At 37.0% G+C, this 27,716-nt stretch overlaps 8 protein-coding genes across 12 annotated transcripts; 1 reads left to right on the top strand and 7 right to left on the bottom strand.

Moving 5' to 3' along the window:
- Positions 1-71: 71 nt before the first annotated feature.
- LOC18994438 lies at positions 72-3,716 on the bottom strand. Of its 2 annotated transcripts, none has more exons than XM_006418083.2 (9): positions 3,578-3,716; positions 3,213-3,452; positions 2,620-2,843; positions 2,071-2,135; positions 1,491-1,721; positions 1,245-1,374; positions 782-1,098; positions 524-668; positions 72-414 (listed from the first exon to the last, which is right to left on the bottom strand). In XM_006418083.2, the coding sequence occupies exons 1-9, from the start codon at positions 3,591-3,593 to the stop codon at positions 169-171; spliced, it is 1,614 nt and encodes a 537-aa protein (XP_006418146.1). In that variant the 5' UTR covers positions 3,594-3,716; the 3' UTR covers positions 72-168. The 2 variants fall into 2 exon arrangements, with proteins under 2 accessions (XP_006418146.1, XP_024009155.1); XM_024153387.1 differs by having other exon boundaries at positions 3,213-3,449; positions 3,578-3,672.
- A 1,031-nt stretch (positions 3,717-4,747) lies between these two features.
- Positions 4,748-5,765, bottom strand: LOC18994437 (acyl-coenzyme A thioesterase 13). The gene is made up of 3 exons (XM_006418081.2): positions 5,432-5,765; positions 5,159-5,302; positions 4,748-5,063 (listed from the first exon to the last, which is right to left on the bottom strand). Exons 1-3 carry the CDS (start codon positions 5,624-5,626, stop codon positions 4,920-4,922), a joined length of 483 nt encoding a protein of 160 aa, XP_006418144.1. The 5' UTR covers positions 5,627-5,765; the 3' UTR covers positions 4,748-4,919.
- Positions 5,766-5,892: 127 nt separating this feature from the next.
- LOC18994436 (TNF receptor-associated factor homolog 1b) lies at positions 5,893-12,074 on the bottom strand. 3 transcript variants are annotated; one of them, XM_006418079.2, is made up of 13 exons: positions 11,923-12,074; positions 11,100-11,280; positions 10,389-10,500; positions 10,200-10,288; positions 10,042-10,113; positions 9,840-9,972; positions 9,552-9,710; positions 8,760-9,108; positions 8,449-8,561; positions 8,204-8,354; positions 7,633-8,111; positions 7,394-7,553; positions 5,893-7,316 (listed from the first exon to the last, which is right to left on the bottom strand). In XM_006418079.2, exons 2-13 carry the CDS (start codon positions 11,236-11,238, stop codon positions 6,099-6,101), a joined length of 3,174 nt encoding a protein of 1,057 aa, XP_006418142.1. In that variant the 5' UTR covers positions 11,239-11,280; positions 11,923-12,074; the 3' UTR covers positions 5,893-6,098. The 3 variants fall into 3 exon arrangements, with proteins under 3 accessions (XP_006418142.1, XP_024007791.1, XP_006418143.1); XM_024152023.1 differs by having other exon boundaries at positions 8,204-8,351; XM_006418080.2 differs by lacking the exons at positions 9,552-9,710; positions 9,840-9,972; positions 10,042-10,113; ... (2 more) ...; positions 11,100-11,280; positions 11,923-12,074 and adding an exon at positions 9,203-9,342.
- An 805-nt stretch (positions 12,075-12,879) lies between these two features.
- On the bottom strand, positions 12,880-15,813 carry LOC18994435 (ethylene response sensor 2). 2 transcript variants are annotated; one of them, XM_006418078.2, is made up of 3 exons: positions 15,626-15,813; positions 13,475-15,259; positions 12,880-13,394 (listed from the first exon to the last, which is right to left on the bottom strand). In XM_006418078.2, the coding sequence occupies exons 2-3, from the start codon at positions 15,245-15,247 to the stop codon at positions 13,188-13,190; spliced, it is 1,980 nt and encodes a 659-aa protein (XP_006418141.1). In that variant the 5' UTR covers positions 15,248-15,259; positions 15,626-15,813; the 3' UTR covers positions 12,880-13,187. The 2 variants fall into 2 exon arrangements, with proteins under 2 accessions (XP_006418141.1, XP_024008752.1); XM_024152984.1 differs by having other exon boundaries at positions 13,475-15,255.
- Positions 15,814-18,380: 2,567 nt separating this feature from the next.
- LOC18994434 (uncharacterized protein At4g14450, chloroplastic) lies at positions 18,381-18,773 on the bottom strand. The gene has a single exon (XM_006418077.2). The coding sequence runs from the start codon at positions 18,771-18,773 to the stop codon at positions 18,471-18,473; it is 303 nt and encodes a 100-aa protein (XP_006418140.1). The 3' UTR covers positions 18,381-18,470.
- A 1,425-nt stretch (positions 18,774-20,198) lies between these two features.
- Positions 20,199-22,405, bottom strand: LOC18994433. The gene is made up of 5 exons (XM_006418076.2): positions 22,180-22,405; positions 21,169-21,283; positions 20,970-21,059; positions 20,789-20,887; positions 20,199-20,612 (listed from the first exon to the last, which is right to left on the bottom strand). The coding sequence occupies exons 1-5, from the start codon at positions 22,245-22,247 to the stop codon at positions 20,505-20,507; spliced, it is 480 nt and encodes a 159-aa protein (XP_006418139.1). The 5' UTR covers positions 22,248-22,405; the 3' UTR covers positions 20,199-20,504.
- Positions 22,406-24,186: 1,781 nt separating this feature from the next.
- LOC18994432 (1-aminocyclopropane-1-carboxylate oxidase homolog 6) lies at positions 24,187-25,824 on the top strand. Its single transcript, XM_006418075.2, has 3 exons — positions 24,187-24,764; positions 24,866-25,187; positions 25,292-25,824. Exons 1-3 carry the CDS (start codon positions 24,256-24,258, stop codon positions 25,541-25,543), a joined length of 1,083 nt encoding a protein of 360 aa, XP_006418138.1. The 5' UTR covers positions 24,187-24,255; the 3' UTR covers positions 25,544-25,824.
- A 527-nt stretch (positions 25,825-26,351) lies between these two features.
- Positions 26,352-27,694, bottom strand: LOC18994431 (RING-H2 finger protein ATL1). Its single transcript, XM_006418074.2, has one exon. It carries the CDS (start codon positions 27,584-27,586, stop codon positions 26,468-26,470), a length of 1,119 nt encoding a protein of 372 aa, XP_006418137.1. The 5' UTR covers positions 27,587-27,694; the 3' UTR covers positions 26,352-26,467.
- Between the last annotated feature and the right edge of the window lie 22 nt (positions 27,695-27,716).

The raw sequence follows: 27,716 nt of genomic DNA, 5'->3' as shown, positions 1-27,716 counted from the left end.
AATTACTAACAAATAGCTGAAAAATTGCAGAACCATTTTACATTATTGTGAATTTATTCAGACTACTGAAAAAGACGATAAAAATATCTGATATTTAAATATTTTGATGGAAACAAATGACCAAATACTAAAAGAATACAAATGTAAAGGGGCTAGTTCACAATATGATCAATTTTTCGCTTGGGCCTTTTCGATTTTCTTGATGGCATCGTTAAGTTCCTTCTGGACCTTGGGCCTAGAGGGCACTAAAACGACATCATTCCAAACAGAGCCAGGCTTGCTTAAAAGGCTCGGATCCGGGTAAAGCTCGTGAATGGATACTGCATCCGGGTTAAGATTGCTGACCCGTTTTAGACACTCAATATCCTCTGGATCCACCAGAAGCTTACTATCACCGGCTTTCCACGCTATAAGCTGCCCCCAGTGAACCAAAATATAAAAACAAACACGTCAGTACAAGTCAAGAAATAAACGACATCGGTAAAATTGATATTTGACTTTAAGACTTTTTTTTTTTGTTTACCCTAGGAGGACCACCAACAGCATTTGTGCAGTAAAGCCTAGCGTTATCAACAAGCTCACAATACTTCGGGAATGCAACAGCAAAACTCTTGTGTGACTTAAGCTGAGATTTTACTCTCACTGCTCTCTTCACCATTAGAGCTCTCCTGTAAAATTAGCATAATATATATAACAATAGTTAAGGGGTAGAATTACTAACTGGGATCTAATGAATTTCAGGATGATATATATCTTTATATAGAATAAAAATAATATTTACCGTATGCCTCTAGCTACCGCGAGATAAGCGTCACAAACCACACCGACCAGCTCGATTCTGTAAGGCTTGAGGTTTTGTTGTTTCCCATTATCATCAGTTTCTTGTATTCTCCAATATTCTTCGGTCGTTGTGCCGTCTTCGGAGACCTTGTAGCCTGCGCCCATTCGATATCTCTGTTTGTGGACGTTCCTTGCCATTGTGATCATTTGTTCGACGAATGGCTCCCATGATAACGTTCCATCCATTATCACATCACGTCCTTCGTTTAATGCTGTTACTAGTAATGACGACGCTGCATCCGTAGATGATTGATGCACCTAATTTTATTGTTAACGAAAATGAATATATAACCACACCCGAAAAACATGTTACATGTTATAAAAAGAAGATAATACATTCAGCAGTTTGAAGCATATGGTGAACTCAAATACTAATGAAGAGCTTTAAAAAAAAATGAACGTACCAATTCAGCAGTTTGAAGCATATCGTCATGGTGACCTCTAGAGCTAAGAGCTCTATAAATAACATCCGTCTCCTTAAACGCATCCGCTTCTATCACCACCGCGTCGTCCCCTGCCTCCGACCAAAACGGCCTACAAAATATTTCATTTTCGGTAATTTAAGCTAGCTTTAATTATAGCTATGTAGATATATTTTTAAAAAAAAAATACAAGCAAATTTTGTATGTATGTATCAATTAAAAGTTTACTCTTGGAGGATATCTTTGAGGACGGTGCTCTTTCCGGCCCCCATTCCGCCGCCCATGAGGAGGAGGACGGGACTTCGTTTGTTGTGAGCCACCGGAGACATTACTTCCGTACAGTGTGGCTCACCGCTTCCGCCGCTGCTGCCGACGTTGATGGCTTTCATCTCTTCTACTAATGTCGAAAATACCCTTGTCACCTTCAGGTCTTTTGTCACCCTCTCGAACCTCTGTTTCCTACATTATAAACAAACCCCACTTAATCACTTCTAGTCTTCTCCAATGTTTGTTGAAATTAAATCAGTACGATTTTTGTTAAATTAGTCAACGTAGTTAGTTCTACAATGTTTGTTAATTTGGTAATGATGATAATATCTTTTAAATGTTACTAATAGATTGTTTCTGAAAAAGTCTTCTGTACAAGGCAAATTGTTAATTAGTTGAAGTTATTAAACACAGCAATTAAATTGTATCTACCTCTAGAAGGAATGAAGACATATATGTATATATATATATATATATATATAATTGATAGTCGTGACTCGTGACCATATAAAATTATAAAATATATGGAACAATCAATCACCTTGTCGCTGCCATCACGAAATCCTTGAGTTTTGGTACTTTCTGATCCGACTCATCGCTTAAGACCTGTCATTGTTATGGAAAAATAAAACTAGATCAAAGACAAGAGAAATTGTATGATAATATTTACTATTCATATGCATTGTTTTGAAAATGCTAATGCTAATGATATCTAACCTACTCCACCCAGCGGCAAAGTATATATATTTTAAAATAAGACTTTGTGCTATATGTACAAAATTAGTTTCGTTTGAAAATACAGCCATACTATATACATATACATATACACTATCAATTAGCTGTCACTTGTCAGCATCTAATAAATAAATTAAACAACCCATATGCTATATATTTCTAACCTAGAAATCATGTACTTATTACCTCCATGATATAAAATAAGGACAAACGTACTGGTTTGCAACAATAAGATAAATCGATGAAGTTAACTTTTGAAAGATGTTATTACTAGGAAAACCCACTAAAGATCATGTTAAAAAGTAGAAGAATCACGCAAAGCATATTGATTTAAAAATAAAATAAAATCAAGTACCTGAGAGATGAGGTTGGAAGACTGAGTCCAATTGAACGCAAAATACGTGAGAATGCATCTTTCAAACTCTTCAAGGAGATGAACGTATAGAGAATCAGCCTCAGCTTCATTCACCAGATACTCATATACATTCTCATCATATCCCTTTGCTTTAATCAAATACGCATTTGCCAACTTGCATAGTTGTGGGCATTCATTTGGGTCCTCAAATCCTAGCTGTCTAGCTGCATTTTTACATATATGTTAATACTGATCAATGGGATCATGTGCATATTACAAGCTTTGGTAATATCGATAGCTTTGGTAGTATTTGTACATATCCTTAACTCTCATAAATTCGGTATTTGCACATAATTAATACAATGGAAATGAAAATTTAGGGGAAAGAGCCCATGACGTAGTATCCCCAACCCATGCCCCAAGAAATACTATCTTTTTTTCCTCTATATTATTATAAATTTATAATCTTTTGGTCGATACTGATTCTTTTTCTTTCTTCTTACTTGAAAGTATCAATTTTTGTTTTGACTTTTGAGGTTGAATATTAGTAAAGTTTTATTCTTGAAATGTATCAAAGATGTAAGTATACGTACCAACATAGTGGGAGAATCTCTCGAGGTTAGATCGTCGACCTGAATCTTTCCTCTCAATCAAAGGGGTGATTTTCTGATCTTTATTCCCCATGGAAGCACCTTGATGAGCTTTCCGGCGGCGAAGGAATGATTCTCCGGCGAAAGCAGCGGTGGCGGCGGCAAGACCACCAAGAGAAGCAAGGAATAGATGGGTGAGATTAACTGGTTTAGATCCACCATTAGAGACATCTCGTGTTCCTTCTATAGCAAACAAATCAACAAACCAACAAGAGAGAGAAATGGAAAGAACAATATTAGTATTTTTTTAATCCAAGTGTTTGTATTTGTCTAGTGGTAAACGGAGAGAGAGAGAGGACGAGCATTACCTGAAGGTTTAATCATTCTTGCAATTGAAAAGTCTAAAAATGTGTATTTGGGAAGAAGATTGAGACTGTGAGGGGAAGCACTAACTCAACACACACCATTGATTTATACTTTTATTTTTTCTTTTCTAACCTGTGCGTCTGACTTTTTTCTTGAGGAATTTCTTAATAATGCAGATGGTGGGCTTTTCAAGCATTATTATTGTTATATTATATTATATGAAATTGTTATAATGCGTGATAACTGATATAGTGCATCATCTTATAGTAAAATCAACAAGAAGTTTTAAACATTGTTACCGGTTATAATAGGCATCATGGTATAAAATATACTAACTTATTCTAAGAAATTTATTATTTCTGTTGGGTCTAACTTCATTTTTGTTCGTCAACGCGCGGTTTAGCGTCGTATATGTAACCGCTACAGATACAATAACACAAACAAACAAATAAATAAAAACTTCTCAACCAGCATATCTCAACTAATATTCTTATCCACAAAACTGACCCACTTGCGAATATTTTTTATTTTCATGAATCTGTTATAGTACTCTTTTCTTCATGACTTTCATTTTGAACCAACTCGTGTAACACAGAAAAATATTCGTGTAACACGTGCTACACAAACCATATAGATAATTGACAAATACATGGTACATTTAATATTACAAATATGAAAGATTTCTTATCATATTCATCGTGTATTGATTGATACAAAACTCACCACAAATTTGGTTCCCTAACTACTACTTCATAATTTTTTTTTTCAACTTCATAAAACATATATATGCAAACAAAATCTACAATAATTCTGATTTTTTACCTAAAATAACCCGATTTAAAAGATCGATTCAACTTCGAACATTACAAGAAAATCTCTGGCAAAACTAACACAAAACCGAAGATTATGCCGGTATATGAGACGGAAAAAAACATGTTTAGCCCAGTGGTAATAGTTTCGATTGTTTCAAACGTGATTCATGCGTTTTTGTTTACATACCTTTCACGTTTCTCAACTTTAAAACAGCTTTAATACTTCATGACACATTTGAAACAATGCCTGGTCCTAACAAATTACAGACATGACTCAACTCAAAACAATTGTATCAACTTTGTATCACAAACAAAGAGGAAAGAGCTAAAGGATATTCAGAAAAGACTAAGCTTGTAAACTTATGGAACATACTTTTATATTGGGAAAGAGTATACAACAAAGTTAATGTTGTTCACTTAGTTTTATTAGCACTAAGTATCTGATTCACGCAAACCCATGATCAGTTATAACAAGCCGAAGATTATTAAAAAAAGAAAAAAAATTGGGGAAGTGTTGAGTTGTATGGAATCTTCAAAGCTTACTTCGGGGAGGAAGGTACTTAGTATGGCGTCCTTGAGCAATGATCTTACCAGTCTTCTTCTTCCTCAACTCAACACTCACAACTGCAACAGCTTTACCAACACGTAAAGTCTTTGATTCAATCTCTATCTCTTCCTGTAAAATCACACCAAAACCATATGAATTTGGTATCTTTCTTTCTCAAAAATCCATCTCCTCAAAAGCAACAAAAAGATATCGAAAAGAATTACGTCAAGGAAAGCAGCATCAAGGTATGAAACATTGATCTCCACGGACACTCCAGTCTGTGTAGCTCCAGTTGTGTAAATTGCAGCTGATCCAATCAAATCCACCAGAGTCGCCGTTGCTCCGCCGTGTAAGAAATTGCCTGCGTTCTTTTCCTCAACCAAAAACGCCCAATCATTATTATTATTATTTTTTAGAAATAATAATTTAGAGATTTTCGAGTCGAAATTGGGGGGGGGGGGGAAATGGAATTGAAAAAATTAGGGATTTTTGGTTACCAGGAGATGAGGAGGGACTTTCATGGAGCAGACGATTCGACCAGGTTCGATGAGATCGACTTTGATACCTTTGGTTACGAATCGCTCGAGGAATCTGTGTGGCAAATTCGCCACTTTCGATTCCTTTTCCATTCCACCTTCATCATTCTCGGCTCCTTCTCCCTCAAGATACTGCTTCACCGATTCAAGGTTCATGCTTTTCTTTTGGTTTGGCCGTGGATTCCTAACGCTATCAGTTTTTTATTTGATCAGATATCGAAGGGCTCGCTTTTATTGTGTATTCACTGGATAAGAAGAACTAATAATCAGATTAGGTGAAGATTAGACACAAGACTACAAACAGACACAACAAAAAAATAACGTACGTTTTTTTCTTTTAATTATAGAAAAGAGGGTTTTAATTACTTTAAAACTTATATATATCAAAAGGTTCAGGGCAAAAGTTGTCAATAGAAGAAATGCGAAAACTATCTTATTAAAAAAAAAAAACGGAATTTATTTGAAACGTAGAGGAAAGACAAGACAGCTCTCTTTACACAAACTGTATTTTCTTCTTTTCTTTTCTATAAAATATTACAAATCCCAATCCCTGAAAGAAAAAGAGAAAAATTAAGATCCCCCTTCATGCATCATGCTGCTGAGGTATTTATAGACCGGCCTTCGTTTCTCAGTGACCATTGGACGGCCTGAACTCAGTGTAGCCATTAATCCCAGACGAAAAACTCGGATTCGAAGAGTCCAACCCAAAGTATGTGTGATGGTGGTATGATGTTGCATCTTCCAAGCTATTGTTCCTCATCGCTAGTAAAGACAAGTCCATGTTCGCCATTTGCCATTGCGTCGGTATCAAACCATCTGCATATGGTCCGCCTGCCGTGACACGCGGCATGTAATGGAATCCTTCCTCTCCAAAACTCATCGACCTGCCATTAGACAACAGCTCACCTGAGACACCTACATCAGCACCACCACCACCACCACCATGGTATGAGTACTGGTTGTTGAACACTTGGGCTTGTGGATTGAATATGCTTCCATCAAACACCATGTTGCTGCAGTTTTCGTCTTCGAGCAGGTCGTTGATAATATCGAGGTGAGGAAACTCGTCGGTCATTAAGCTTTGAGCTTGCTGTCGCGCCATCTCAATGTCCATGTGGTTTAGAGATCTGTTGCTAGTCACGGCGGGTGTATAAGGGTTGTTCATGCCCATGTTCACAGGGTTTGAACTCCGTCCTGTCCACAATAGCCCATCTTGACTGAATTGAAAGCTTGACTGATAAGATGATGTCGGTGGTGTTTGCGAGTAAGATGCTGATGGCAAAGTGGTTGGCACAACTCCATGAGAGCTTGGGTGGTGGTTGAGACTAGATGATGAACCAACAGAGTTACCGACTATGGCGTGTTTATAGGATTGAGGAATGTAAGTTTGTTGGTTGCGTTGTGAAGAGTCCGGACCTAGACGACCAGCTGAGCTAACCGAGCGAGGAAGGGATGTTGTTGGTTGAACCGACGAGGAGATGATGGTCGGGGCGGGTTGCATCGCAGGAATTATTGGAGCACTAGAAGGCCTTGATATAGTTGTTGTTGGTGCAGGTTGTTTTGGAGCAGAGATCTTTTGCATATCAGCTCTGAGACCAACAGTTTGCGACTGAATATCTGAAGATGGCGGCGCTACTTGACTTGATGAAGTTGGTCCAGTTGCTGACACTACTTTCCTGTTTGGAACAGCGTCTGCGTTTGAAACGCTCTTTTTCTCCGGTTTTGCCTGAGTCAAGGGTGAAGAATTCTTGGCAGCAGTTCTGGGAAAAGAAAGTACAGCAGCGCTTTTCACTTTAGGTCGATCCATGTCAACTGAGTTCGCAGTGATTTGAGCGGCGTTGCGATCCTGCAAAAGGAACTTGTACTCAGCATCTACCTTCTGATCTTATAATTTCGAACGTTAAAAGGATGAGTGTGACCAACCTTCCGGACGGGACCACGATTCCAAGAGCTCTCTGGCTCCTGGATGTGGGAGACAACAACCCAATCAGATTCGGAAGAAGAATTCTGACTCTTTGGGTCTGTTCCGAGTGTTGAAGGCTGATCATCTGCTTCACTCACTTTTACCTGTTGGTTCTTTCCTCTGCAAATCACAAAGTGTCTTATCATCAGGAATCAGAACAGAAAAAAAAAGAAGCAAGGTGAGGTGAAAACAAACTTACTTGTTTAGCGACTTCTGGTTTCGACAATTCAAGGCATTTCCTTTGTAAGACCCATTGGTAACCCCCGACTGGATAGAATCGTTAGAACAGGTCGAGGAACTATCATCCATAGTGGACTGATTCTTTCTTTCTGCAATTCCATTGGGTCTAGATATGGAAATGCCGCTTCCTCTGCTGCTCCCTCCTGATGCCGGAGGATGAATTTCCAAGGCGTCGGTATCCCAATGAACAGAGCTACTGTCCCCATCTTCTAAATCAGGCTGAAGAATGTCGGCGAGACCATCCACAGAATCAGAAATGTCGGACACATCTCCAAGAGTATCAGTCTTTTCAGCTGAGGACTGTGCTTTCTCTGTGACAAAATCCTTTTCTTCCTCATCATGTTGGTTTTCCTCGCAATCCTTTTCATGTGTTGCAAAACTCACCTTTTCTTCCTTCCTTTTATCCTTCCCTTTATTTTTGTTCCGTTTCTGTTTTGCCTATAAAATGTTCAAAAACCAACAAACTCTCATCAACATCCAACAAACAGAAGGAGCAAAATTCGGTTTTGGAACAGCAGAAAGTATCACACCTGTTTCTTCTTAGATTTCTTCGCTCTCTCAGCTGCTCCTCTTTTGGCCCTCTGTTCGGTTTCTGCCAACCACGCTTCCTCTTCCTCCCGAATTAGTTCTTCCTGCCTTTTCAGCGCTATAGCTTCTTGATACGCAACCTCGATTTTGCTGCTGCAGTTCTCAGAGATATTGAAGTACGATACATAAGCACAGCAAGGAAGAACACAATGGGAATACCGTACAGAAACATATTCTGCATTGTTACCTGAAGATATGGGCAAGAACATATATCTCTACAGTTCGTCTACCCAACTCAGTTAAACGCCTCTCATCACGCTCAATGGCTTCCTGGTTGACCTCCTCTCCTTCATTGCCATCCTAGATTTCCATCAAAGAACGAATTTTTTTTTCTCAATACAAGTAACCTTTCCTAGTGGACAATGCAACAAGTCCTCCGAAAGAGAAAAATGGATAAGACACACGACAAAGATGAAAATAAAAAAAAAAGAATGCAGAAATGATCACAGCTACTAGAATTTAAGCCAAAATTATATATTTACAACCCATGAAGCCGACCTTTGTACGGTTTTGAGGACCTTTCTCCTCTTTTGGCGGCAATGGTTCTAGAGCAGCTCTTTCTAGGAGTAACAGCACATCCTCAACTAATACAAACATATCTTTGTCCACACTAACAACCGGAGCTGGCAATTCCTTGGCATCTAATGATCTTGGCCTAGCTTTCTTGTTCTTAGTTTGGCCTTCAAGAGCCTTCAACCCACTGTACAAGGAATCCATCACCAAAGTGGATGTAACTTCCTTCTCTATGAAAAACTCTTTTACTACTCCTTTGAGGATTACATCCATTTTCTCTCTAGACATCCGACGCCTAGAGTTTTGGTCCATCCCTAGCCAGAAAGCACCGAAGCTGCAACCAAGAATGATAATTCATTCCTTTTTAGGGAAATTTGCTCAACTTAAGATATCACAAGATATATAAAAGTAAGGCAGCAGTACTATACTAGAATGGTGTAAATCCTGGCCTTCAACAAGTGTGTGAACTAAGAAAAATTTCCCACATCCTCTTTTAGGGATTATCCGTCCCAGCATCTCAAGTTCCTTTGCTATCAAGACTTGTAAATCAGAGATAGTGGAGAGCCACAGCCACCAAACAAAAATTTTGAATTTGAAACAAATTTATATTGGACTCAAAACGCATGGTGGAAAACAAGATAATTCTAACATAGCATGGTTTCCTCAGAAGAAGGTAACCACAGCTAATTCCTCCTAACTAATCATCACAAATCGCAATGCATTATGATTCCAGTTCTGGAATCTGGGGAGTTAAGGGACAGTCGCAATGTGAAATACCTCGTCCATCTTGCCTTGTCCTCTATCAACCTCACAAGCTTGCTTCTTCTCTCTTCCAGAAAACGTCGGCAATTTTGGTCTACATGTCCCAAATACACCCTAACAAGCTCTCTCCTATAATCACAATCAAGGCAGCGAAAAGGTCGATCCACCCTCTCCCTGCAAGGACCAATTATACGGATATTATCCACAATGGATATCTCACTGACATCCGAGAAAAGGTAATCTTATTAAGTAATTAATGGTAGCATGGAAAAATGGCCTTACTCAGAGTCAATATTTCATTACCTGATCACCTGAACTTTAGCCTGAATTGTAAGAGAGTCAGAATCATCTATGAACCCCTCCTGTAACTTAGATAACTCCATAAACTTTTTCCATCCCCAATCATGCTCTTTCTTCCAAAACCGGTGAAGCGTATCTGCAATAGGTGAGTTCAGTTGTCTGCATATTTTTAAGGAGGCAAGCAAATTCAGACTCAAAAAGTCACCTGAATACTTGGATTTCTTTGAGTCTTTTTTATTCACCACAGCTATAGTAAACTGCGCGAAATGACTCCAGCCTGTATCAAAGATAACAACAGAACCTACATGACCAGGTATCCAGAACAAAAGGGGGCCTTGCAAGCCAGTGGGCAAAAGTACTAACCTGGAAGAAGTTTTTCATGGTTTGCAACACAGAGAAACAAAGAGAGATGATTGCAAACATCACATCCTTGTGGATAAATTAAAATATACCTGATAAAGGTAACAAATCAGAGCCTTAAAATCCAGATCCCAAGTTTTTATTGTGAGGCAGAATTTTTAAGGATGAGAAAGATTAAGATATGCTATGTACCATTTGTAGCCGCCAGCTTCAAAAACACTGCTACGGAGCTCCCTTTTGTTGATTTCTGAAAATTTATCTATCTTCCATGTATGTTTTCCAAATAATTCAGAGGGTTTAAGGCCTGGAAGAAAAAACACATTAAACAGCTGAAAACACATTAAAGTATAATAAGGCAGAAAACCAAACGAGGAAGGAGAATACTATCAAATCCCCCTTATCTAGAATTACATGGTAGTACACTATACAAGACTGAGCTCTTCAACACAAACAGATAAAAGTCTCTACCACGTTTTCACCCCAACAATTGCTTTTAGATGCATGCATTTGCTAAATGAAAGATGAAAATATATCAATTGATAAGAGAGCAAAAAGAACAAGAGGGATTCAACATCAGATATAACAACGCGAAAGGATAAATCTCTGCCTTGCAACAGCAAGATGAAAAAAGAGAATGATAATCAGCATGTTAGTATTTACAGAAAACTCATACATAGAAGAGGCGTCTGTAGCCGGCTTTATAGATATGATCCAAACTAATCGAGAAGAACAATTTACAAATGAGAGGCAACTGCATGGACTGAATCATTGAGTCACATCTGTCCAAGCACTCTCAGTTGTACAAAGTATGAAGAATTTCATTTTGAAAATAGCCACATCCAAGTTTTACACGGTGGAAAACTAAACGATAATCATGAAAAATCTTGCTATAAAAACACCTACCATAATCATCATCCTCATCGATGTCCCAGTAAGAGGGCGAGGTCGATGGGGTACCATTCTCCACTTGACTGTGTTGTCCATTTGAACTCTCCTCTACTGATCGTCCCACTCCAGAGTCTTCATTAACAGTCTCTGCCATTCCCCAGTATGATTTATTTCGTCAAAGCTCTCTCTCCTTCAACTATAAAAATAAAATAAATATATAAATCACAAAAAATTAGATCATAAATTCTACAATTCCCACAAGTCTATGTACTTTGAAAACAATATTCCAAGACATAATTTGATAAGTTCCCAGCCTAAAGAAATAAGACTTGCTGAAAAGCCAATCGATTTCGTCACTAAAACGGACAAAGGAACAAGCAGATACATAGTCTCCAGCTACAACGATCGTCTGCCTCCTAACTCTTGCCCAAACCTATAATTGGATCATATTCAACGATCTGGTGGCTCTCTCAAATTGTATCAATTCAATCACCCAGCCAAGGGCAAACGAATTCATGGCTTAAACCCACATCAGATAATCGATGGGTAATAAACCCAAATTTCAATCTCAAAAACTTATATGGTAAAATAAAATCAGCCGAAAAATTAGAGGAAGACCAATATTTCATTTCTCTCAGCTACAATCTCCATCGAAAACCCCACCAATTTCATGAGACATCGGAAACTTAACAAAACCCAGATGCAATCAATGATCGGAAAATCAAAAACCGCTCTCGGATTAGAAAGACTGTCATCGTAACCTAAGCCTCGAGAAATCCGAATAACAAGGGAGCGGATATTGAAGGGCTTAACGGTAATCGTGTAGATCGAAGCGAACCTGAGATGGTAGAAGAAAGAGCAAAGAGAAGCTTATTCGTTGAATGGGTTAATGGCAGCTCGAAGAGAAGAGATTCTGTAGAGAGAGAAAAAAAAAAAAGACGGAAGAAAGAGAGAGATAAATAGAGAGGTCGCACGAAACAGCTCGGAGAGAACCCTTAATTAATTATTAACTTAATTAGAAACTCTTGATATTTTGATTCATGTTTTTCTTTTTCCTCACTCGTAATAGTCGAAAACAACATCACCTTATAATCTACATGTAATTGGATTGATTTACATTTAAAAATTCCTCACAATCCTTAAATAAATTCATCATCACTTCATTATTAATTTTGTTTCCTGCTGAAATCTCTTTTATTACATTTCTATCAGAAGATATATATATATGTCAGAACAAATAATTATGATATAAACAGTTTACAGGGTCTAAATTTTAAACAATTTTATTATTAGAAAAGGTTTAAATTCGATGAGATTGTTGTATATATGTTTTCAAAAGTAGAGAAGTTTATTAATATCTGAGTGAAAGAAAGATTCATTTTATAAAGAAACAAATCTTATATAATCAATACTTATTATAAACAAATTAATCTAAAATTGGTTTATATATAGATCTGAAAATCAATAAATCTAGACTGTAAACTCCTCTATAAGTTTTTGAAAAGTCCAGCGAACTTACGTGATCCAATCCGATCCCATGGGATGTGATCAATATCTGACAGAGGATTTAAGGCTTGTAAATCTTAATCCCATATTTAAGTCTGATTAGATTTTTTCTTTTTGAAGAATGTAAAATTTTATTCATCAAAAAAAAATTCTTTACAAAGAATGCTTCTATTTTTTATTTTTTTAAAAAAAGAATAGAAATCAGAAACATTAAAGAAAAGAATTTCCTAATGAACTCCTAAGCGTCATCTTGTGGCGTTAGAGAACTCCTAAACATTAAAGAAAACCATTTTAAGTCTGATTAGTTTTCTTGCTTTAAACATTTAACAACACCAATCACCAATGAGAGAGACAGAGAATAACAAAGAGAAAAGAGAGAGAGAGAGAGAAAAAAAAAAAAAAAAAAAAAAGACATCCTCCGGATTCTGTTATCTAACAGGTAACAAGTCCGAGAACCATACCTTTTGCCTACAAGATAGGTTACTTAAACCTAAATAATTTTACGAAACGGCGCCGTTTAGTTATCACTCACTCACTGATATCTTAAATTATTAACCCCTACCACCATTTTTACAAAATATTTAGACTCTTTACTTATCATCTCTGCTCTGCTCTACACTCAACCCCTTCCTGACGCCAATGATTGTAACTAGTAGACGGAGGAGTTGATGTTTTAAAAGTTTCTCCAGAATATCCACCGCCTCGTGACAGTATAGATCGCCGGAGTTGGAACCGGAAAACAACCGAGAGGCTTTTCACCAAACCTCGACCGTCCTCCACAACCCATATATTCCCTTCCATCAACTGTTCACAAAACAAACAACAAGAGTCAATCTAGTAACATATTTTATCTACCTGCGAATGAAAAAACAAAAATGTCCAACCTTTACGATATCTTGGCAGATGTCGAAACTCGGAATCTCCTCCTCCTCCTCCTCCGGTTTAGTGCTACTACTAGTACTACTACTACTACTCTCTTGGCCTTTTGTAGCTACCTCGAATCCGAATCTAACTTCGATGTATTCTTTGGAATAGCATTGTTGCCAAACCGCTTCTTGGCTATCTTTCCTCTCTACTACACCTGAGTTTCCTCCTTCCGTTAAAACCCGGAAAGTCACATTCCCTTTGTTCTTCCGGTTAATCAAACCCCCGAGCATATGCAACATCACTTGAAACACCTTTCTAGCATCTCCTACGACGAAATCTGGCAATGCTCTATCAACTTCCGTCGAGAAACCAAACCCGTTCCCAACACATAAACACCTGGCCAAGCAAGCTGTTTCTTTCACAACCGAACGCAAACTGAAACCATGCGTCTCTCCTGCTCGGATCGTCCCGCTGTTTATATCTCCGGCGTTGTTTACAAGCTGTAACAGCAGCTCGCTTGTTCTCCCCATCGCATCAACGATAACCTTCTGTGTCTCCGGTATCTTCCCATCCTGCATTATCAGAGGAAGCAGCCCGAGAATGGACCGCACAGGACGCCTCATCGCATCACTCATCATCTGCTCGAAAGCAGCCTTGGCTTGGTTAGCTCTCAACGCGTTCTCCCTCGCCACCTGAAGTGCTCGGTTCTGTTCCGCGAGTTTCTCCCTCATGAGCTGAGACTCTTCGAGAATCACGGCGTGAGAGATGGCAACAGCCACTTGATCAGCCACAACTTTGACAATCTCAAGCTCTTGGTAAGTCCAGCTCCGAGACTGCCCCAGAGGAAGCACACAAACCAAGATCGCGTAACACATGTGAATCGCCTCCGGTGTCCCGCCTTTGAAGTTACAAACACGAAGCATCGGGACTCTAATCCCAACCGTAGGACCTGGATTCCCTCGGCTAGTCACCGAGGCAAGCGGAGAGTTAGTGTTCAACATATTCACCTCTTCGCTTCTCTTTATCCTCACAACATCAGACTCTGTAATCGGTATCGAAAACCCACCACCACCACTCACATTCTGATCCTCGTCATCGTTCCTCGGTCTCAACTCGTGCGTAAGGTTCATCTCCGTCTTGATCTCGTTCGGGATCCAAACCGCACAGTTCTTGAGCCCCAGAGTCTTTGATAACTCCACAAGCGTGGTGTAGAGAATCGTGTGTCGATCTAGAGACGTCCTTATCTTTCTTGTGAGCATACGAACGTGCAAACTCGTCTCAGTCTGCTTCATTATGATCCCAACCTCACGATCAAGATCTCTCGCCTTCTTACTCAACATAAACTCTCGAACCTTGGCCTTGAGAAGCAAGGGCAAGAGAGTGACGAGCGAGATGGCCGTGAGGAAGGAGACGATCCCAGTCAGCATCTTGAAGACAGTGACAGCTGTCATGATCCAAGCCCAATGGGGCCCGTAGGTGAAACCAGCGAGCAAATGGGTCATGCCACAGAGAACAATGAAGGCTATGAACTCGCAGACGACCCAATTGTAAGGTGAAGGCACATTGGTTCGGCTTACGAAGTAGACCAGCTCGATTGGGATCGAGAAATAAGCGATTGCGATTAGAAAGTCGCCCACTTTCTGCGATTCGAGTATCACCTCGAACCTGAAGAAACTGTCGTCGTCGTCGCAGTTGCATATTGACAAGCCACCGTCGTTGTCGTCGCCGGCGACGGCGCCGATTATTAAGAAGAAGAACAAAAGCCCCTGAACTAACAATGTCTTTAGCATCGATTGATCTTCCTGATATGAAAATACAAAGAGGTGGTGAATCATTCGTTCGTACCCAGAATTCGAACTAGTCAATTTTTCCAATTTCAATATTCGTACCCAGAAAAATTTAAAATTTCTTTGAAGAGAGTAAAGCTATATTCTAATCTTTCTCATAACACCGACCAATTTTATTTTTTTTTTGCTTTCACCAACCAAAATTTTTTCCCAAATATATGAAATTACGAACAACAAATAAAATCAGAATCCAGCGCTTCCTTCCCCGGATAATTCTCAGAAGTCCCAAACAATTGTAATCGAGAAAGAAAAAACCCAAAAACCAGACGAGAAATGGCGACAATTATGAATATTCCATCTCGCATTTCAGAAATCATTTACCTGCAAGTCGTATTATTATAATACAACGATCAGTCAAAATCTCCTTTTTCCGGAGAATGCAAATCGTCGAAGAAAGAGCTATCGGATTCTTATATCTTTGAGAGTTTCTTTGATTCTCTCTCCCTCTAGCTCACGAAACTCATCAGAATGTAGAGAGAGAGAGAAAGAGAGTAAATTGTGTGAGAGGCTCTGCGAGTAATTTGGTGAGAGAGAAAGGGAGAGGAATTGGGGGGGGGAGACTGAAGAAGGAAATCAGTGGGGCCCATAAACGGTACATGAAGAGAACATAGACGCTTTTCGTTTGGAACACAACACGAGCACGACATCTTGACCTACGTGGACTCTTACCAAAATCATTTATCGGATTCTTTTATTTGATTTATCTTTTTAAATTAATGGGATTAATGACTCTAACAAAATTTAAAAATAAACCCAAACAAAAAAAAACTAATTGATTTTCTCAATTGTAGAAATCTATGAGATTTTTTAAAAATCATTTGAACTTGCTTGTAAAAGATAAAAGATGACAAATTACAATTTTTATTAATGCAAACTGAAATGTGTTTAATTTCTGAGAGATTTTATGGTACAGATAAATATGCTAACTAAACATTGCCTTTTATTTGTATTCTAAAAACATTGAGTTTACAGTATTTTTTATTACCAAAAACAAAAATTTAGAGTTTTTTCTGCTTCCATTTGTCATATGTTCTATTTTATAGATATTTGATAACACTGAATCTAATTTTTTTTAAAAAATATTATTATATGAATCATAAAAATTTTGACTTGTCAATGATTTACATGACAAAAGAAAAGTTTAGCTTGAAACAAAAATGCATGCGACAGTTAACTCTAAACTGTGAAGGATAGTAGACAAATAAATAAATAAGGTATGAAGCCTAGACTTCAAGTCTTCTACTACTCATTAAATTAAGTAAATGGCACAATCTGTGGCTGACATGATAACATAAGTTAGATTTTCGACTAATTTGATATGCTTCATACATAATAATTAAAAAATACATGCTAATTTTTATATTTTCGTTTCTAACACGTTATGGTTGCCCAATGTCTTGACCTACTAGCGACTTAGACACGAATTCGTTTATTTTTTTCCTTTTCTTAGACATGATTTAGTTAAACACTCCATCTCTGTTTTTCTATTCATAACATACCGAATGGTTTTATTGTGTGGGCCTAACTCCAACTCTAATCAGAAGAGGAGTCTTGAGTGCAAGAGCATCTCACTGGATCCAAAATCACTAAAATATCATAGTATTAAATTTTCTACGCAATAAAAAAAATTGCCTAGAAAATACAAATATTGTAAGATCAAATACGATATGATCAACCAGACCAATATTTGAGTTTTGTCCTCAAATTAATTAAGGAAAAGGTTTTTATCCGTACATACACATTGTAATAAAATCTTATATATAAAAGATGATCAATTCTCTCCATATGAGTGACACATCATCATTTTAAATTGATATGGAGATAACATGTGTTACTTTTATAATTTAAAGTTATCATTTATTAAAAAAAAATTTTAATATCAAGTTTTAAAACACTCAAAGAATATGAACAGTTTTTTATTAATTGATTGATAATAATTGATATTTATTGTAATTTTATATAATTCTTAACTTTTTTTTTAAGATATTATATTTTAAATTAATTTTTAATTCTTTTGGATAAAATTTTTAAAATTATTTATAGTAACATACTAATACACATCGCAAATAATGATTATATTTGTTTTATATTTATGATATTGTATTTTAAATTAATTTTTAAGATTGTTTCTTTTATATATAAAAGTTTTAAAATTGTTTATAATAACATACTAACACACATAACAAAAAAAAATTATATTTTTTCTATATAAGATTTGAAAATAGTTAAAAAGAAAAACCCGCACGTTATGTGTGGGTATTCACCTAGTTAGTACAAACTACTGTATATATGATAAACTACATAACAATACCGAAAAACAATTACTTGAAGTGTTTGAAACGGATTTTTATTAAAGCCTTTAATATATCTGCATGCATCTTTTGACACTTAAGGAAAATGTACAAAATAATTTTTACTTTTCAAGTCCACAAATCTTTTAAGAAAGGAAATTCTGTAAGACCACATATAAGCTTTATCTATGAGGGTCGTCAGTCAGCTAGCTGTAAGTTTTGCACACATTAGAAAAAAAAATGTAAGTAAGTGAATAGTGTTACTGATTTTTTTTTCTTAATAAACAAAAAGTGATAGGAGTATTATTCAAGAATCAAGAGGAAGTTACGGTTACAATTTGCATCGTTGACAGTTAACGCTTTTGTTTTTGTTTTTTTTTTATGTTATCACAACTCACAAGATGTTGCAGTAATTCAAAAAATAATTTTAGATGAAATAGCAATCAAATATAATTTTTAAAAACACACATAAAAGTTTTCTTGTCATTTTGTCAATACTAAAAAAATATTTCGAACTCATCAAAACTGTTTTGTCTTTTCTTGTGAAAAAAAAAATGCACACAGAATAATTAATTAATACACTTTTGATTTACATGTAACATCTATTCATCAATCTAAGATTTTTCTTACAGTTTGCAAAGATTGATAGAATATATAAAGCCTAAATTATACGATTATCACGAAATCTGTACTGTATATTATTACTTAGTTTACAATTCATGGTTAACCGAAACAAAATAACATCAAACCCAATATATTTCATGCATCAAGATAATTATGCTACATAACCAATGATATTTTGATATGTTTGTATCCATACGGTCGGCATATAAAGCATAGGTATATACGTTAGCCCTAATATAATTAAGAGAGCGTTAGTTGGGCCATGCAAACGGCTGATTCGATGACGGCGCTGGCTGGTAGTAAAACGGAGCCGCCGGGTGCTGCCACTTCTTGAAAACTGGCAGCTTCTCCGTCTCTTTTCCCCGACGTTTCTCTTCTCTCTTCATCACAGCCGGTGGCATCTGCGGCGGCGACTCCGTAGGTGATAAAAGAGGAATAGCCACATTCCAATTCGCTTGGGATTGGTTTATCTTTAGAGGCGGTGGAGCCCGCCGCTGCAGCCTACTCGACTTTCGGTTTCCACCGCCAGATATATTTCTCGCCGTGGACGACATGACCGGTGTTTCTTGTTGTCTTTGTTTTTATGTATACGAGTGTGAGTGAGTATGTGCGTGTGTGATTATATATAGAGGGATGTGTTCAAATATGCTTGGGTTGTATTTTGGTTAAAACGGTCGAATCTTTTACGATTATTTTCCTTTTCTTTTCAAGTATTTCAAGTATTTTCCCTTTTGACTAGTTGATTAAACTAATAAATTTATGAGTTTGACTATATTCTCTTTTATGGGGACTAATAATTCCACTGTTTTATTTTTGGTTTCTGAAAACAAAATTCTTTAGTATTTCTAAAAAGTGTCAAGAACAAACAATCTGATTAGATTTTTTTCTTCCTTTTTGTAATAAAACTCATTAGTTTGGCTAACCAGAAATTCATAAAGATAATCTTATCACCAAAATCATAAAATTAAGTATCACAATTTTGTAGCTATAAGTTGTTATTAAACAGGCTGTGGTACTTTTTATCCTGTTAACAAATATGATATTTATAGAGAACCCCAAAAAAATATTTCTAGAGTACTGTCTCCCAGATACATATGAAATTATATATTTTAAATAAAATTTGACTAATTAGAAGATCTTTCAAAAATCTAATCATATATCTTTCATATATTTTAAATATACACAATTCCATTGGTAACGCGCGGTTTCTTGCAAACACAACGTATTGTTTTCCAAGTAGTTGTGGCATTGTTCGTAACTTTTGTTAACTTCTCATAAATTTCTGTATGGTTTTCAAAAGCAAAAGAGTGATAAAGACCATTTGAACTTTAGACCAAGGAGATAATATAACTTTTCTTTCGTATACCAACTTTAGACTAACCAATTAATCCCTTTATTACCTATTTAAATTTATGAGATTTTGTGTGCCACATATAATGGAAAGAATCATATTCTAGTTTAAAACTAAAGGTATTATGTCTTTGAATAATTAATCAATCTCTTATTATAATTATCACAAAAATAATTAGCGGTTCAGATTATTTAGAAATAACCTTTATCAAAACCCTATTCAGATATTGACAAACTCATTGATGTGATATCATAATTTATTTTCGTAATTTAAGCTTGTCCATTGGATTTCAACTATAATATAAAATAGGAGTATGAATATCACTTTTTATAAGTCTAAACGGTTGTTGTAAGTTGTAACTGACGGAAGGGAACCGCTAACCCTTGCAGAAAAATCGATTTTTGTTCACCATTCACTAATGTTTCGTACAGATTTCAGTGATTCATATTTTTTTTGTCAAAAAAAAAAAACGAAAAATTGCAAACAGACTACTAGCCTGATATGAAAAAAAAAGCGTATTGGACAACATAAATTGCAAACAGACTACTAGTCTGAATGAAAAAAAAAAGCTTATTGGACAACATAAACTACAACGATAAAACATCTTCTACCTTCAAACGGATGGAAATAATTAAGTTTCACATGAAAAGAAAAGAAATTTATCGAATAAAAGCCACGGTTTCTAAGTTCTAACCGATGACACAAAAAAATGTCTCCTCGACCCAATATTAAGATCACTGAAAAGAATTGTATGATTCAACAAAAGAAAACTCTTAGATCCCAAAGTTAAATTTGAACTAACAGAGAAAATACAAAATGTGGCTAAATCTAGAATCCTAGAATAGAAAAAGAACCAGAAGTTGTAAGGAAGAAAATTGAAGTTGGTGCTTGAAGACATCAGCCTGACACTTGTCTGTGGAAGAGAGAATAGAAGCTAAGCAGCTTTAGGCTTGGGTGTCCTCTTCTTCAGATTCCTCTTGGAAGTGGTTGTCGAATTCTTCATTCCGATAAAAAATAGCAATGCCCCGAGAAGCGCAACGCTCTGCCAATAAAACATTAATGCAAAAGAATGAGACTCACCGAGGCAGATTTGGGTTTTCAGAAGCGGCCACAAAGGAACATTCTTTATTCAGAGTAAGTTCAGCTCGAAGAACTAGAACCCATATCATGGCAAAAGCAAGCTAGAACGCGTAAATGAAGAGAGGTGTTTAGAAAAACCTGCAAGAATTCAGTCAACAGAAGAGAGAATTGGCGGTCCTCGGGTCCATAGTTGTAGAAATCATATAAGATGGGACTAACGACCACCAAGTAGAAAGCCTAAGAAACAAAGAATTGAAAATTCCCAAGTCAATACAACAACTAAGCTTTGAATATTCAACAAAAATGAAGAAGTCCTTACCAGAAGATAGGCGCCAAAGATGTTGCCAATAACAAAGAGTAAGCCTCCGAGTCCTTTCAGAGCAACAATTGCCCATACGACTTGTTTCACCTTTTAAAATTCGTTCTCCAAGTCAGACAAAACATATATATACATAGACAGCATAAGAGGCATGAAGACAAGGAACCATAGGTTTAAGCAACCAACAAACCAGGCATACCTCTATGTCGGGCAATGCTACTCCGAATATGGAAGAGAGATGTGCTTTGGTCAGATCAAGCTTCGGAGCCAACTCTTTAGCCGCTGGACCACCGTCAGCTCCAAAGTCATTGAACCTAATAAGAAGTACCACGACGAATAGTTTGGATTTCGTAAGATGATCGACAAGAGGATGTTTGAGAAAGCTTCTAAACATATGATATGACTGGTGAGCTTTCAAGCAAACAGATGTGTCACAAATTTGGAGCTCAAATGTGTTTTTTTTGGCGATGGAATTGGAATAACAGCACCGACACACCAAATCATCACCGTATCTCACTTCACCATATATCAGATCCGAATGGTGAAAAACTAGACCCTTTTCATCTAAAGAGAGCTATAATATGAAAAAGGGATATCAAAAGGCTCAGAAACGGAGATACCACAGTCTCTTGGGAGCTGACTCTATGAAAAATGCTTAATAAAAGCGCTAAGGATGAATTTAACTATTTCCCTTAGAATTTACGAAAAAACTTCCCTGTGTCCTCAAAAGCGGCGAGGGATACATAAGCAGACATATCAACAATAAGCAAATCAGACATTGACAGACAATATCAAAGTATCAAACTTTACATTGATAAATAAGATATCAAAACAACGTATTCATATTCTGCTGGACCTGTGAGTTAAATTTTGCAGCATCGGTTAGGGAAATCAAAACTTGAATCACTTTCGTCATTAAGAAAGAGATCTGGGTCGTAAATCAAAGGAAAAAAGGGAAAAAGTACCCAAGGTTAGGCTAGATTCATCAGCTAGGCAGTATTAGACAAGCCCTAGATCTACCCTAGATGAGCTTAGACCAAATCAAACACTTTGGCGAAATTCTCAATCAAATCAGGTCTAGCACAATAAATTTCCCTCGAAGAAGATTGAACATACACATTAAGGAACCTCAATTCGCGAAACCGGAGAAACGAGAGAAGAGATCGAGAGGAGATGAAGGACAAATGAAACCAAAAAAAAAAAAACTCACATTTGCCAAGCGGAGAGGATGAATAGAGAGGCGAAGAGAACTCTTCCAAGAAAAGAGAAGAAACCCATTTTCTCTCTCGCTTTGTCTCCGTCTCTGTCTCAAGGTCGCAGGCCTGGTTTGCCGTCGGAGATAGGGAATATTTCTCGGTGGAAGCTAAAGCTCGGTTCTGTTTGTTTTCTTTCTTTTTTTCTTTTTTTTTTTAGAAAAGCAAAACTTCCATTGATCTAAGAAAAGAAGACCACACCAAACCGAACAAATCAAATTAATACCAAACCAAACCGAACTAATCAAATTAATAGCAAACCAAAGCTTATTTGTAAACTGATTGCTTTCTTATCTAAAAACTCAAACAATTTAAACCAATTTAATGTAATCATATTTGAAGTTACTTGCTAACCAAAATCGAACCGAAACTTAAATAAATCAAAGTGACATAGAATCAAACCGAATTTCTAGTATATTTCTTCTATAAAAATTGAAATCACAATTGGGCTGTAAACTAGATTATTCACTTTATCTATTAGTTACTGTAAGAAATAGATTATTTATTTGAGCAAAAAACTATTATTTGTAAGACTGAGCTAGACAGAAAACAAACAAAACGATGAGTGAAAAAAAACAAAAAAAACAAAACGAAGATAGCGAAACACAAATTGAATTTTAGCTGAATTTGGGCTGTAAACTATATACGTAGATAACTATGTACTATTTGATTAACTAGTAGGGTTTCAATTGACCAGTTTAATTTTAAGGACGGATAGAGAGAGATGCTATCGGGCTAAGGCCCAATAAATAAAATAGGCCCATATTAGTTCAGCTGACTCAATGCATGTGAAAATATAGTGAGATGTGTGATTTAAATCCGGACATGAGAGGGAGGTAGGTACGGTTTTTCACTTTTCCGAAACCTAACCCCGTAATACCAAAACATTGAAAATCACCTTTATTGTGTTTCAGAAACCTAACCCCGTAATATCTAACATTGGAAACCTAACCCCTTACTATCCAACGTTGAAACCTAACCCCGTTGCTGTCCTCTTTCTAACGTCAGAAAATATATGTTTCTTAAGTTAGACACGTTTTCAAAGGTTTCCACAGTCCATGTTGTGACACCCAAGCTTATACGTACTGGGGCTGATCCACCCGTCATTTTCTCTTCCATTGAACAATTTTTACAATGTCCCCACACTAATTTTTGCAGTTTTAACCCCACCTACCTAGAACTAAAGAATAAAAGGCAAAATCAATTTCAATTCAACTCCCCTATGGTACCAAAAGAAAAAGACAACATGACATAAACCTAATTTTATTTTCTTAAGTTAAACCCTGATTCTAAATAAAATTGTTCTATCATTAAACATATTTTCGACCCTTTACGACAGGTTTCTGCAAATTGTGCAATCTATCAAGACATTTGGAATTTTCTTGTTTTTTATATATCTATTTTTTGGTTGAAGTAGGTATATTTTTTGGGTGATTTTTTTTTTTTTGAGGGATCACCTAAGATTACTGAGTTAAATATTTTTATTTTTTTGTATTGATTTACTCATTTTGATCAGTATAAAGATTAAAAAAAAAGAGATAAAGTTCATCCTTGGCCCCTCAAAAAAGAAGAGACAAAAATTTATCACAAGAATTGTATTACATGTAATTATTATGAAAAGGTTGTGACTTATGTGACCCAAAAACCAGATCAGAATTGTAGTTATATTAATGTTTAAAATAAATTGATGCTCCCAAAATAAATAAAAAATTATTAATTCAAAATTATATACTCCTATACGAGGCAAGTAGTAGTTATGCGAAGTAGTAATATGGAGTATATTTTTGTCTGCGGTGAAAATAATGTGTGGATCGGTCCCCTATACGAGGCAAGTAGTAGTTATGCGAAGAGTCCCAAAAACGAATTTACTCCACAAGTGGTAAATTCACAACCTCCAACCGACACTTTCCTCACTCGCTCTCCCTTTTTATATCCCTGTCTCCTATGAAGTTTTTTTTATATCTTGTACTATCTTGAGAAAGGTTCTTTAACAAAGTAAACAAAAAAAAACCCTTCACAAAGCTTAAAAGATAATGGCAACAGAATTTGACTCTTACAGTGAGCGCAAGGCTTTCGATGAGACAAAAGCAGGCGTGAAAGGCCTCGTTGATGCTCAAATCACTGAAATTCCTCGCATCTTCCACGATCCTTTAGGTACCTTGAACGACAAGAAAGCTCCTGTTGCTAACTCGGAATTCGCAATCCCTATCATCGACTTTACAGGCGTTCACGGGGACGCAGCCTCGCGTGAAGCCGTCGTCAAGAAGGTCAAAGACGCCGCGGAGAAGTGGGGATTCTTCCAGGTGATCAACCATGGTGTTCCTTTGACCGTTCTTGAAGAGATCAAAGATGGAGTTCGTAAGTTTCATGAGGAAGATATCGAGGTGAAGAAATCTTACTTCTCCCGCGACTTCAGCAAGAAATTTGTCTACCACAGCAATTTCAATCTGTATAGCTCGTCGTCTATTAACTGGAGAGACACATTCGGTATTTACATGGACCCAAAACCTCCACAGCCTGAGGAGATCCCAGAAGCCTGCAGGTAACTTGGTTTTTCCTTTGAACAAGAGTCTTATATGAAATAATTGATCACTGGTTAAAAGACTCGTCGTTTTAGGATTAATTGATTTTCAAAAATCACAGGGAAGGTGTCCTTGAATACTCGAAGCATGTGATGAGCTTAGGTGGTTTACTCTTTGAACTTCTCTCGGAAGCACTTGGTTTGAGCTCTGATACCCTTAAGAGCAAGGGTTGCATGAAGGGTGTGCTTATGCTCAGCCATTATTACCCTCCCTGTCCACAACCTAAACTAACTTTGGGAACAAGTAAGCATTCAGACAACTCCTTCCTCACTGTTCTTCTCCAAGACCAGATCGGTGGTCTTCAAGTTCTTCATCAAGACTGTTGGGTCGATGTCACACCTACTCCCGGGGCACTCGTCATTAACATCGGAGATTTCTTGCAGGTAAGCTCATTATATACGAAACAGTACTAAATGTGTGTTTTTTTTAGTGAGATTTGAGATAACTTGACTGAATTTTGTTTCTTTCTTCTTGGGTGTTTCCGCAGCTGGTAACCAACGACAGGTTCATAAGCGTGCAGCACAGGGTGCTCGCAAACAAAGCTGGACCAAGGATTTCAGTCGCGAGCTTTTTCAGCACGAGTATGCATCCAAATCCAACAGTTTACGGACCAATGAAAGAGCTGTTGTCTGAAGAGAACCCTGCGAAATACAGAGACTTCACTATACCTGAGTATTCAGCTGGATACCTAAAGCAAGACATCAATGACGAATCGCATCTGGCCTATTTTAAGATATGAAAAGCTCATAAAGAGTAAACTCCATTGCTTGACTTATAATATATATGTCATATACGAGTCTCTTGCATCTGTTGGGTCGGTCCTTGTCTTCTTTTTCCATATTAAGCTATTTTTCCTCTTAGCTCTCCCTTAATAAAGTAATGTAGTACCAGAAAGAAATAAAGAATTGTGTGTGTTTGTCAGCTTAAATGTCCACCCTTGAGTATGGTGAAATCTTTGTGTTTAATCTAAATTTATAGAAAGCTGGTGGTTGTCTATCAGCATAAAATAATTTTCCCTTTCAGTGTTAGTGGTAAATTGTTATTTTTGCAAACTTTATCAAGATGTGATCTTTAGGTTGATGGATATTATTTGAAACGATTTACAAAAAAAAAAACATATCAAAAGGAATGGGGAAGAAAAAAATTGAAACAGAAAGAGTGAGTATGTGGAAGGAAACAGAGAACTTGAAGTAAACTTATATGTATAGTTGAGTTATCAGTTAAGAAATGTATCATATATATAACAACAAATAAAATCTGTTCTACCTATGAAGAAATGTCTATCAACACATTCAAGTTTCAGTCTGTTTTAACATGTTTATGTTCAATCCTAGAAGTGGGGTTTTTTTCAGTCTGGAATTGCACTATTCATTTACAGAGATGGTAACCAAATATTCGTTTACAAAAAGTGTTCAATTTTTAAAATGTGAGAAATCTAACAGCAGTTGGTGTGACTTTTTTTGTTTCCTTGTAACATTCAAGAAAATTACTATTCAAATACTCATCAACTACTTTGACTTGTAAACAGTGCACATATATTTCTTTTCTACATCAACCTCCAAAATACTTTTAACTCACCTCAAAATATAACCAATTAAAAAAAAATACAAAAACAAAAGAATATTTTTTTTTGTTTAAATGAGTAAGGAAGAAGAAAACACAATTATGGTTCTGAATAAACAGGCAATATTGAAGAACTTCTAGAACCTCTATTACTTCCAAAAGAGAAGAAACATCTCTTCACCACTTTGTTATTACCACCACCACCACTACTGCTACAATCTTCCGTACAAGCTCCATCTTCTCCGGCCACCGCCGGGATCTTCCCAGTTTTCCGGCAAATCGCCTCTTGAACCGCAAGGTAGAGTTGGCGGTCAGCTGATGAATCCATGGAGATCGATCTTCTTATTGGTTGAATTGCACCGAACTGATCATCCTTGCCTCGAGTATTGATACATTCGTCTCCCATACTCGTCACTTTATAAGATATTCCTTTCTTACGCATTGCGCAATGATCAAACTTTTTAGGAGAAACCTCGGTCCTTTCTTGTTCCGGAAGGAGTTCTCTGTTTCTCACGCTTTGTCTGTTATTACCATCACTGGTCCCAAGCTCGATCACGACGAAGTCTCTGTCACCTCCTAAAACCGCGTCAGGTTGATCACGAATCCGGTTGCGAGAAGGAGGACTAATCTCCGGGGAAGAGCTCGGTGCAGATATTAGGTCAAGAGGGAAACTTGCGTCGCAAGAAACGCTGGTTCTGCACAAGGGACAATTCGCGTTGCCCTGAAGCCAGATATCTATGCAATCAATGTGGAACACGTGGCAGCAATTGGGAATGATCCTCAGCTTCTCGTCTTCTTGAAACTCGCTCAAGCAAACAGAGCATTCTTGAGAGTTCTTGTTCTGCTCTTCTTCTCCTCCTGCAACAACGTCTCTCTTCTTGAATTTGAATATTGGGATTGCTCTAATGGCGGATTCATCGAGACCTCTGTTTAGCTCATGAGGAGAGTAAATCATTAGAGGGTTTTGGTCACTGCTTCGTCTGCGGCGGCGGAAAATGTCGATTTGGTGCCAATTAAGGCAGCATTTGATGACGAAGACGTAATAGCTTACAAGCAAGAACGCGGTGGCTAAGATTCCGATCACTGCGATGGCAATAATGGGGAAGTTCGTGCCGGGAGAGCTGACTCGTGGAAAAATAGGGTTTGTGAAGGTCGGTGGCGGCGGCGGCGGCGGAAAAACCAGATTGTTGAAAGGGTTGCGACGGTCTGTTAGATCCATTGACTACAAAAATCTAAATGGAAAGAAAAAAAATGAAAGATAAACTACCCCTTTAGGCAGGGCCGATTTGGAGGATAATATTCAGTAGAAATGAAAAAAAAATATATATATCCAAGAAATCTAGTAAGTT

The sequence above is a fragment of the Eutrema salsugineum genome, unplaced genomic scaffold (assembly GCF_000478725.1).
Source record: "Eutrema salsugineum unplaced genomic scaffold, Eutsalg1_0 scaffold_5, whole genome shotgun sequence".
NCBI classification, from domain to species: domain Eukaryota; kingdom Viridiplantae; phylum Streptophyta; class Magnoliopsida; order Brassicales; family Brassicaceae; genus Eutrema; species Eutrema salsugineum.
This window is presented reverse-complemented; position numbering and strand designations above follow the sequence as displayed.

What these genes read in the sequence shown, in the direction of transcription:
- LOC18994431 (XM_006418074.2), bottom strand. Translation starts at nt 27,586, where the DNA reads ATGGATCTAACAGACCGTCGCAACCCTTTCAACAATCTGGTTTTTCCG.
- LOC18994436 (XM_006418079.2), bottom strand. Translation starts at nt 11,238, where the DNA reads ATGGCAGAGACTGTTAATGAAGACTCTGGAGTGGGACGATCAGTAGAG. An exon ending in GACAAGGCAAGATGGACGAG is followed by an intron (nt 9,109 to 9,551) that starts GTATTTCACATT and finishes TCTTGGTTGCAG; the next exon opens with CTTCGGTGCTTTCTGGCTAG. An exon ending in GTTCTTGCCCATATCTTCAG is followed by an intron (nt 8,355 to 8,448) that starts GTAACAATGCAG and finishes TGAGAACTGCAG; the next exon opens with CAGCAAAATCGAGGTTGCGT.
- LOC18994432 (XM_006418075.2), top strand. Translation starts at nt 24,256, where the DNA reads ATGGCAACAGAATTTGACTCTTACAGTGAGCGCAAGGCTTTCGATGAG. An exon ending in GAGATCCCAGAAGCCTGCAG is followed by an intron (nt 24,765 to 24,865) that starts GTAACTTGGTTT and finishes CAAAAATCACAG; the next exon opens with GGAAGGTGTCCTTGAATACT. An exon ending in ACATCGGAGATTTCTTGCAG is followed by an intron (nt 25,188 to 25,291) that starts GTAAGCTCATTA and finishes GTGTTTCCGCAG; the next exon opens with CTGGTAACCAACGACAGGTT.
- LOC18994434 (XM_006418077.2), bottom strand. Translation starts at nt 18,773, where the DNA reads ATGTCGTCCACGGCGAGAAATATATCTGGCGGTGGAAACCGAAAGTCG.
- LOC18994435 (XM_006418078.2), bottom strand. Translation starts at nt 15,247, where the DNA reads ATGCTAAAGACATTGTTAGTTCAGGGGCTTTTGTTCTTCTTCTTAATA. An exon ending in TCTGCCAAGATATCGTAAAG is followed by an intron (nt 13,395 to 13,474) that starts GTTGGACATTTT and finishes TTTTGTGAACAG; the next exon opens with TTGATGGAAGGGAATATATG.
- LOC18994438 (XM_006418083.2), bottom strand. An exon ending in CTCAAAGATATCCTCCAAGA is followed by an intron (nt 1,375 to 1,490) that starts GTAAACTTTTAA and finishes AATATTTTGTAG; the next exon opens with GCCGTTTTGGTCGGAGGCAG. An exon ending in TGCTTCAAACTGCTGAATTG is followed by an intron (nt 1,099 to 1,244) that starts GTACGTTCATTT and finishes CAATAAAATTAG; the next exon opens with GTGCATCAATCATCTACGGA.
- LOC18994433 (XM_006418076.2), bottom strand. Translation starts at nt 22,247, where the DNA reads ATGGGTTTCTTCTCTTTTCTTGGAAGAGTTCTCTTCGCCTCTCTATTC. An exon ending in TCTTTGGCGCCTATCTTCTG is followed by an intron (nt 20,888 to 20,969) that starts GTAAGGACTTCT and finishes TTTGTTTCTTAG; the next exon opens with GCTTTCTACTTGGTGGTCGT. An exon ending in TGTTGACTGAATTCTTGCAG is followed by an intron (nt 20,613 to 20,788) that starts GTTTTTCTAAAC and finishes TTTTATTGGCAG; the next exon opens with AGCGTTGCGCTTCTCGGGGC.
- LOC18994437 (XM_006418081.2), bottom strand. Translation starts at nt 5,626, where the DNA reads ATGAACCTTGAATCGGTGAAGCAGTATCTTGAGGGAGAAGGAGCCGAG. An exon ending in AAGTCCCTCCTCATCTCCTG is followed by an intron (nt 5,303 to 5,431) that starts GTAACCAAAAAT and finishes GTTGAGGAAAAG; the next exon opens with AACGCAGGCAATTTCTTACA. An exon ending in TTGATGCTGCTTTCCTTGAC is followed by an intron (nt 5,064 to 5,158) that starts GTAATTCTTTTC and finishes GTGATTTTACAG; the next exon opens with GAAGAGATAGAGATTGAATC.